This window comes from Brachycentrus maculatus, unplaced genomic scaffold (genome assembly GCF_059751285.1).
Source record: "Brachycentrus maculatus isolate JH-2025_06_01 unplaced genomic scaffold, ASM5975128v1 h1tg000032l, whole genome shotgun sequence".
NCBI lineage: Eukaryota > Metazoa > Arthropoda > Insecta > Trichoptera > Brachycentridae > Brachycentrus > Brachycentrus maculatus.
Window position 1 is genome coordinate 450,593 of NW_028280786.1, and position 10,809 is coordinate 461,401.

Genomic DNA, 10,809 nt, shown 5'->3' on the forward strand with positions numbered 1-10,809 from the left:
GAGTCGTAACAATCGGCGGGTATGTATGAGGAGATGCATGAACGTGGAAGAGAATGTTTGCAAGGACAGAGTGGTGTGGCGCTCTATTCTCTCTGCCTACCCCTGCGGGGAAACGGCGTGATGTTTAGTTAGTTAGTTAGTCAGTCATATCATTATTATTGTTCGCGATGCAGATACGTAAACCTTTTGTATGTGTATACTGATACTAAGTACTACATTATTTTCTATTTACGTAAATCGATTTGACCCTGTGTTTTTTAAAACTTGCTGTATTACTTCAACATGTTGCACGCAGCCATTCATTTATTATTTCAGTCTTCGGTGTTATGCCGGAGTAGGCGGTGGTTGACACGATAATCACATTATCTGTCACACACTTTCCATCCGCACAAAACAGCCGCGAATTTGGCAATCAAACGCGGAAAAAAGTTCAAATAAATAAAAAAAAACGGCGGGTAACGCGTAACTAAACATGTTTTTCTTTCGCGTTTCTAATTTAGTGACCAGTGATTTCTCTTAAAATGTGTTAGGTGTCAAAAGTGTGCGTTTTTAATTGTTTAATTTAAAACAACTGTAATCATGACACAAGACGTGGACTCGCCGGCGTAAGTACAAAAGTATTACAATACAAGTAACCTGGTTACTATTGTTAAAAAAAAAAACAATGGCTTTCACAGATTGGTAATAATTTGATTCTAATCGGAATCACGCAAGATTACATGTCGCTCACTCCTTTCAACAACGTCACATATCAAAAAACTTGATTTTTCAGGAGATCGTTTTTAAAGTTTAAAAATATAATCCAATGTATTAAAAATAAATATCAAGCCACTTTTTGAAATTTTTACTGTGCAACAGATCTTTTTGGGTAAAACATGAATGTTTTTTCTCCATTTGAAAAATATTTAGTATTTTTAAAAAATAAGTAAACAATACCTTTTCTTCAAAATGCAAAAACAACACCTTCTGCCCTGTAGCAGGTAAATATTAAGTTAAAAATATGCCGCTGTTGCTGGGGTATAGTACATTTTCTGGGCATTCCGAAAACATGCACAACTGAAAATTGACGATTTTTGATATATGACGTTGTTGAAAGGAGTGAGCAATGTGATATGAAATGTAAATCATTCGATACAAATCTGTCTAGAGATTCGTAACAAAAGATTAAAACAAACCTAACTTTAATATTCTATCACTAAAAGTTTATATAAACGTATTTAAAAAAAAAAACTGAATAATCAATTTAATCATGATAATATAATTTAAAAAAACACACATTAGACATTGATAAAGATTTCATTAAAAAATCATACATTTATAAAATGACTTTGAACGTCATAAACATTTTTTAACACCGTGTTATTTATTATCTTATTTATCTACAAATAAATTTGTTTCTTCATTATTTTATCAATTTCATCATACTCCTATGGTTGATAGTATATAATTTAATACATGTATAAAGCATCATATGTAGGTACCTATATTTAACATTAATATCCGTATATATTTTTATGTTTTTATTTTATTTTTATAGATTTTTCTTTCCTTGATTCACCGTACAATAAATTAAATTTATAAAAATAAATTAGGGATTTTTCGCACTAAGCAATATTTTCTTCTAATCACTATCCCTATTCAATGGGTCTTGGGGCACTGTATTAGATCGACGCCATGTTAACGCGGTTGAATAAAATGTGCGGTTTAGGTACAATTCCAGGGTGATATTTTATATAAACATTGAAGTAAAAATTTTAAAGATATAATTATTTCATATTTTTGTAATCCTTCCTCTTTTAATAATATGTTCTACTTGAAATGTTGAGCAGTTTAACTATTGCTTTATTATTAATTTAGCTTACATAATGAATTACATTGGTGGGCTGATATTTTCTATAGCGAAGCAATATCTTCCAACCAGTCAAAAATAGACTAATAATACAGGTAATGTTTTACCTTATAGAGCAGTTAGCAAATTAGTGGGCAGATTGCACATAATTATAGACTGCTTGTACATAAGTACAATAAAGAACATAATGTATTGAGTTACAGTATGAATGATCAAATAATTACCATATTGTAATACTTATTTAACTGTAAAATCAAGGAAAACAAGTAAATGGTATCAGGTAAGGAGTTGAGGAGAAAGGTAGAAGGAAACCAAGAAAGGGATGTTTTAGGCGATACTTGAAGGTTATCAGAGATGGTGAATTTTTCACATAGAAGTAATTCTTCCATAGTCTGACCACTTTAACCACAAAAAAAGTAGTTACTGAAGAATGATGTATTATGTCGAGGAACGAAAGTGTTTTCTCCTGAGAAGAGTGAAAGGATATATAAAATTTTTAACAATATATTTAGGTGCATTGATTTGTAGATGAACATAGAATTTTTTTAAATATAATTATTATTATATTTTTAATTAAAAGATGAACATTTGTGTTTTTATTATTTATAAAAATACTAATATTTAGTTTTGCTTATTTAAAACATTGTTTTTCACCACTTGAGTTGTATTTATTTTTAACGACTAGTTTATGAAGCCACAGATTTGAACATTTAGAAATCCAATATTTTTTTTTAAATATACATATAAGAAAAATATTTGTGTTTTTATTACTTCAATTTCATATTGTTTTTGTGAGCTTAAGCGGCTCATTATTAAAAATAGGTATCAAATTGTGGTAGAGCGGGTTCAAACCCAGAAACTTTGACACAAAAGTCCGCGACACTAAACCACGGGACCATAACCCGACACAAATTGTAATTAAAAACACTTATTTGTAAGAAGAACCACTTGAGCAATAAAAAAATAAAAATTATACAATTTAATTGTGTCTTACCACAAAGTGAATACCGAAATAACATATAAAACTGATGTATTATACTTTTAGCTTTCAAGATATTTCTTTTGATTGATTTTTGTTCTTGCAGTGAGGCTGCAGCCATGCTTACGGGAATTCAGAAATCACCGCAGATAGTATCAAACATGGATAATCAAAAGCCGCAAAAGAAACCTCGGAAGGAGTCCCTCAGGGATTTCATCAAGGACCTCGGATCTGTTGGCTCATTACCGGGTCATCAAGGGAAACCTTACTCCACCAGAAGAGGTATTATCAATCAGGTCAGTGAGAAACACACAAAATTATATTCTTAATATTCAATTTGAGTTTAATATTGAGTGTAATCTGTATGATTACACTCAATACAATACCATTTAAAATAAGTGTATGAAAGTTATTACTTAACACTTTGTTTGCCAACAAATTTATGACATACTTACCTTAAAAACCAAACATTAGGTCGATTGATGCTTAGGACGGGAAGGGTATTTTTACCTTCAGCGCTGGCCTCAATTCAAACGCAAAATAGAAGGAAGTATTCAATGTTTTTATATGAATATTATATGCCAATCTTTATTAAGGTCTTAACTATATTCACAACATTTTGAATGTGCCCAAATACTTGTTCACAAAATCTGGATTATCTCCAATTACAGGAGTTATTTTCATAGCATGTGAAGTTCTAGTGATTCAAGAACAATGTTTCAAAATTGGTTCATATATATAGAGCTTTTAAGAATTTGAGTAGTGTGGTTGTCAATAATGGGTAGAATTAGTGAATGGTACACGTGTGTAAAGTGATCACTTAAACCAGCCTATGACGGTCGTCAGCCCCGTAAATGCCCAGACTTCCATATTCTTCTTCATCTTTGATGAGATGTAGAAAAATGATATCTTAACTATAATTTCAAAATTATCAAATTTGAAGGAATCGCGTCAAATTCAATACGCCAGCGGTCCGCAGGTGTAAAAAATACCAGTCTGAAATGTGTTAATATGGTTATAACACAGATGAAATAAATTAACAATGCCATGGGTCATATGCACCTATTTAAGTATAATTTTTTTTTGTATTTAGATAATTGTATATTTTATGTTTATTTTTATTTTTCAGTGCATAGCGGCCTTAGCAGTATTTGTGTTGTCAGCGGGAGCCGGCCAGCCTATAGGATTCTCTGCAGTTCTGTTGCCACAACTTTTATTGGAAAATTCCACCATGAACGCTGACTTGGAAATGGGATCCTGGATTGGTATGTTACATTTTCAAGAGAAAAATCCTCTGTTTCCTGACCAACTGGACACCATACAATGCTTTATGTACAATTTATATTTTTTGTAATTTTTCTCAATGATAATGACAGATAATGACAGATATTATTTTTATTTTTTATATTTATTTAATATATTTACATTTTTTAGTATAACATAATATATTTGAAATATTTATACATATGGAAAATCATATTTCGATTCGCTGTGCCTCTCCAAAAAAGGGACTGAGCTCTTGTGCTTGGAGAGGGACTTACACTCGTGGTTTAATGTTATATAATAAAAATAAAATAGTATATTTTTTTGTATATTTTTTTAAGATTTATTATAATGGGCTTTAATTTTTTTCTTAAGAATTTTTATATCATCTATTATAGTAAAGATAATATTTTGAGTGTGTCCAACTCACAAATCTGGGTTTATACACTGAGAAGTTATTTATATTCACATCTCAGCATAGACAAAGAAGTCTGGGCATTTGCAGGTTTACGGCCGGTCATAGGCTGGTTTAAGCGATCACTTTATAAACATGCAACATTCACCATTCAACTCATGGCAACCAATCTAATCAAATTTCAAAACTTAAATATCATTAATTTACATGTTCATAGACATGGGAATTTTCGGCACCATCTATAGTTGACTTGAGTTTTTTTAATTAGTAGAGATCCTTATGAAAGTCAGATTCTTCCAGAATTATTTTAAATGCTAAAACAAACGTACTCAACTCAACCATAGATGGTGCCGAAAACTCACATATTGAAGAATATGTCAATTAAAGGATATATTATATATACAAGTTAAGTTAAATTGTGAATGTTACATGTGTGATCACTTAACCACTTCACACTCGATTTTTTTTAAAGAAATTGGTCCAAACGAATCTATTTTTTTATTGCATTTTAATTACGTACTCATAATTTTTAAATATTTTTTTTTTTTGTATGAAGATCAAATGTGATTGAGCGCGGACATAACTCCAAGTGAAACCGCTCACAGGTGAGCGACTTGAAAGCTAATTCGGGCTCACCAGTGAGCGCGCGAGTGTGAAGCGATTAAACCAGCCTATGACATGTCCTAAGCCCCGCAAATACCCATACTTCCATATTCTTCTTCATATATGTTGAGGTGTCAACAGACTTGGAAGTTCAAAAAAATGGCGCAGTGGTATTTTGATAGTAGTGATTATTAAATAGTGCATTAGATTAAGTGCAGCATACAGTTATTGAGTTCTAAACCCCTTAAGTAATTATTAAAAAATAATAAAAAATGAACAAAATAACCTTTTTTAAAAAAGAATTTTACTTACTGAACATATCGCTCACTACTTTCAAGAACGTCATAAATCAAAAATCCTCAATTTTCAGTTGTGCATGTTTTCGGAATGCTCAGAAAATGTACTATATCCCAGCAAAAAAGGCAAATTTTAAACTTAATATTTACCCGCTACAGGGTAGAAAAAATTGTTTTTGCATTTTGAAGAAGAGGTATTGTTTAATTTTTTTTTTTAAATATACTAAATATTTTTCAAATTGAGAAAAAAACCTCCAGGTTTAACCTAAAAAAGATCTGTTGCATAGTAAAAAGTTAATTGCAATTAGTGGCTTGATATTTATTTTTAAAACGTTGTGTTACATTTTTAAGCTTTAAAAACATTCTCCTGAAAAATCAGTTTTTTTTCATTTATGACGTTCTTGAAAGGAGTGAGCGATATGTGTGTATATCCTAAATAAAAACCTTAAAACATAAAAAAAGTTGTATCATTGAAATTGTCCTTTGGTGCTGTAAATTTTGAAGCCTGAGCAGGACAAAGGCTAACTTTGCAGGGCTCGCAGTATTGGAGACTCTTGTCAGATTTTTTCCCCCCTCTTGTCTCTTTCCCTGCTTTCAACATACCGTATTTATTTTTACTCGAGTTTATTAGAGAGTGGTTCTTTCTGCAGGTGAAGTTTGTTCGAGTCATCTTGTGTGTTTTCCCACAAAATAGCCACCTGAATATACTCCTTAAGCGGGCCTGATCCTTAATCAGTTTATCCTTTTGTTGTTTCCAGCAAGTATCCACTCGGCTGCGACCCCCATTGGTTCCATGCTGGCGGGCCCGCTGATGGAGCGCGTGGGTAGGCTGCGCTCCCTGCAGCTGTGTGTGCTTCCCCTCATACTGGGATGGGTGGTGCTGGCGGCGGCCCCTTCTCTGGCCGTGCTGTTTGTGGGCAGAGTGCTCTGCGGATACTCCGTGGGCACACTGGCGGCCACTTGTCAGGTAAATCATTATATTAAAAAAGGGCAGTTACTGATATGTATTGAAATGGGTGATCGAATTAAATAACGACTTATAAAAAAGGCTTTGCTAAGTAAATTTTTTGGATTTTCACCAATTATTATACTCACCAATTTAACAAATTGTATGGCCACTAAAATAATGATAACAATCCATTTTTTAGTCTTTCATAGTTTTTAATTGTAATGTTTTTTTAAAAATTTTATTTAATTTAATTTCTTACATAAATTAATATATAAACACATATTGAAACCCTGACATGAAGATCAGCTAATTAAAATATTTAAAAAAACTTGTGTGCGACGACCCATGATGACATATGGGATCGAATGCAGAGCGGACACTGCAGTAACAAAAAGATTTTAAGGAATAGTGATAAACACCTAGTGTAATTAAACATAATTTTAGTAACAAAAAAAGAGCTAAGAGTGTCAGAAATGCAGACTCTAAGGAGCATATCTAGCAAGAGCCTACAAGATAGAATGAGGAACACCAGGATAAGAGAAATATGCGAGATTGAAGATGTCATTAGGTGGGGAAGGTAACGAAGAAGACAATGGTATGAATGGAACCATTCAGACTCCCCTACATCGCATTGCACGGCTAACCCCAAGGAAGACGACTCCCGGGCAGACCACCAAAGAGATGGACAGCTGGGAATCGACATTGCAGGAGGCTAAACCCTCTTAAAAACAGGCCACAAGGCCTACACCAAGTAGAAAAAGAAGATCATTGAGCAAAGAAACATGATACACCATGTGGTAATTAAAGTTTAATGGAAAAAATCTCCCTACTTCTTTAACTCATATTATTTGATTTGGAAGGAGTTTGGCATTTAAACACCACGCTTGCCAGACGGGTCGGTGAGTTTTGGGTTTCAGCCGACCTTAACATAGGGAATAGATTCTGTTTGTAGCCGCCCATTCTGGGTCAGACGCCACATTCTACGATGGAGACTTTGGGAGAACAAAAGAGGTGTCAGTAGACCCCTAAAGAGATGGTCCATGACATAGTTGCTGTGGGGGGTAAAAACTGGTTGCAAGCAGCAACCAACCAGAGGAAATGGAAAGAAAGGGAAGAGGCCTATATCCAGCAGTGGAGGTCAGAGGGCTCATAAAGAAGAAGAAGAAAGAACTTATTTAACAGTTTACTTTAAAATTTCAAGGTAGCCAGACAAAACATTAAATGTACAATGATATTCCAGGTGTATCTGGGAGAGATCTCAGACCCGCGCTTACGCGGCCTGCTGTCGGGCGCCCCCTTTGTGTCCTACTCCATCGGCATCCTGGTGATATACAGTCTGGGCGAGCTGCCCTGGCGGTGGGTGGCCGCCTCGGGCATAGTGCTCCCTGTGGTGGCGCTGCTCCTACTCATCCGGGCCCCCGAGACCCCCGACTGGCTCGCTCGGCACGGCAAGCTGCAGAAGGCGCACTCCTCTGTGCGGTGGCTGAGGGGGGATGACTTGATGGTTAGTCTGATAGTAACCCGGTGTATAAGTGGTGAATAGAGCTCCGGATGAGATTGATATTGTTTTTGTTGCCGGGAATGCAAGGAGCAGAAAGATTACCTCTCCTATCATCCATTGTTTACTCTGTGTAATACCAATTTTGTAAACACTTATTCGTGATTACCGGTTTCGGAAAATCATTCCATCGTCAGCTCATTAAAATAAAATTATTACAATTTGACATTTCGCTCACTCCTTTCAAGAACGTCATAAATCAAAAATCGACAATTTTGAGTTGTGCGTGTTTTCGTAATGCCCAGAAAATGTACTATATCCCAGCAAAAGCGGCATATTTTTAACTTAATATTTACCCCCTACTGGGCAGAAAGTGTTATTTTTGCATTTTGAAGAAAAGGTATTGTTTAATTATTTTTTTAAATATACTAAATATTTTTCAAATGGAGAAAAAATATTCAGGTTTTACCTAAAAAGATCTGTTGCATAGTAAAAAGTTAAATGAGTGGCTTGATATTTATTTTTAATACATTGTATTTTATGTTTGAACTTTAAAAACGTTCTCCTGAAAAATTAAGTTTTTTGATTTATGACGTTCTTGAAAGGAGTGAGCGATTTGTATTCAAATAAAATTTTGAAAGAGAAAAAGAAGACAAATGAATCACTATGGGCATATTTTCAAATGTGGACTTGAACTTAAATTCGGTGTTAACATCTTCTAATTAGAGCAAAATCTGGCGTTAGTTAACAAATATTTGGATACACTCAAGTTATTGTGTTAAAAGAGTATTCATAATTGAACTCGTAAGATTTTTTCGCTTCCAGAACCTTACAGCTCCTGTGTATTAGAGTAAATGAAAATTCACAAATATCTATTATATTTTTTGATTTGCTCCATTTCAGGCAAAAAAAGAGATTCACCAAATCATGACGGCCAGCGCGAGGGAAAGAGACGAACAGATGCGAACCAAAGACAGTTTCTTCAAAAGTATAAGCCGACCTCCCGTTTTGAAGCCACTCATAATAATAAACGTCTTCAACATGCTTCAAATCTTCTCCGGAACGTACATTGTTATATTCTATGCTGTGGATATAATCCGCGATGTAGCCGGAAATGCTATAGACAGTTTAGTAGCCGCCATATTAACAGCTGTGATAAGATTAGTGTTTAGTTTATTAGGCTGCTTTTTACTTTATCACGTTAACCGGAGGACAATGTGCATTATGTCAGGGATGGGCTCCGGGATAACATCCCTAGGGTTAGGTATATTTATGTTGTGCAGGCAAGGTATGGAGTCCACCTCCTTGGATGTTTGGGTAACAGCCGTATGTATTATAATATACATAGCCTCTAATACTCTAGGATTTATGATGTTGCCAGGTCTAATGGTCGGTGAACTTCTTCCCGCCAAAATTAGAGGAATGTGTGGGGGATACATATTTATGATTTTTAATATAGTTTTATTCACATTTACAAAGTTATACCCATTAATGAAGTATGCCATAGGTAGTCATGGTCTATTTATGATTTTCGGGGTCGCTTCATTATTGGGTACAGTCTTTATGTATTTAGTGTTACCAGAAACTAGGAATAAGAGCTTAATACAAATTGAACAGTATTTTGAGAAATCTAACTTTTTGTGGAGGAATCGTAAGATAATGATTTCTGATAGTACAAATATATAATTAGGTAAATTAATTTAGTTAGTTGAATTGACAACAATTGTGGTAGGAATGTCTGTTTATTATCCAATATTGTTTATTGGATTCATTTTATGTGATTTAAATAACAATTTAATAATTTATTTTATTTTATTTGTAACATTCATTATGTTTTACTGTGTAATACCAATATTTTTATGAGCTTAAAATATTTTTGAAACACAAATTATTGTGGTTTCGTCGATACGTTTTCGTGACGTGAGTCAGTGAGTTTAAAATGAAGTAAAATATATTTATGCTAAAAATATATTTATGCTACTAGAAAAATATCTAAAGCTAGTAGAACAATACTTTGATCATGTATTGTATTACATATGTATTAACTGTTCAAAGTGTGACAATCTTAAAAATTATTTTTAAAATATTATAAGAATCTCATAAGCACAGTTATGATTATTTTTGAATATATTTAATAATCAATACATATAATATTTAATGACAGTATTATTTTGTTGCTTAAAAAGCTAGTTAAAACCATTAGATGGCAGCAGAAAAATAATTTTAAGTAGTATAAAGTAGGTACCTAACTTTATTGGCCTGCAATCATTTTGCATGAAGTCTTAAATACATAATTGAAGCAATCATTTCTCTCTCTATTGCTACAATGGACACGGATTGTTCCTTAATATGACATGACATAACAATGTGATTACAAATTGATGGCAATAGATTGTTCAAGAAAGTTCTATATTAGAATTCTCTGAATAGATACATGTTAGTAAGATATAAAATATAACCAATATACTGATTATAAGTATTTAGTAAACACTTTTGATTAATCCTACCATATTTTAAATTTATTTTTGTGAAAGCACATTTAAGTTGGCAATATTTTGTACATTATTAATGAACAAACATGATTTCATTAGTGTACAGGTCAGTTAATACATAAAACTATAAAGAACTTGACACAAAGTCATGAAAATTTTTAATGTTTTCAATTTTGTTATTTAAAAAAAAGGTTACATTGAGAAAATATTCCTTTCAATCACTAATCTTTTTTGTTCACATTTCTGTACTTCATGGTGCATAGGTAACTGCATTGTTTAATCAAAATACGTATTTTTATAAACAGTGTTGACGCTTCTCCCCCAAGAAATTGTATACTTACAAACATACATTAATCATTGGGGACATCATTTTTAATGTAATACTTTGCTGTATAACGTATTGCCGATTTATATTGAAATAATATATTGTGATAAACAGTGAAACCTCTATCTGTCTTTCCTCGA

At 33.1% G+C, this 10,809-nt stretch overlaps 1 protein-coding gene across 1 annotated transcript; it reads left to right on the forward strand.

The window, feature by feature from the left end:
- The first annotated feature begins 334 nt into the window (after positions 1-334).
- On the forward strand, positions 335-9,239 carry LOC148312780 (facilitated trehalose transporter Tret1-like). Its single transcript, XM_088273356.1, has 7 exons — positions 335-605; positions 2,935-3,124; positions 3,958-4,093; positions 6,164-6,372; positions 7,595-7,870; positions 8,756-9,178; positions 9,234-9,239. The coding sequence occupies exons 1-7, from the start codon at positions 580-582 to the stop codon at positions 9,237-9,239; spliced, it is 1,266 nt and encodes a 421-aa protein (XP_088129482.1). The 5' UTR covers positions 335-579.
- Positions 9,240-10,809: the final 1,570 nt, after the last annotated feature.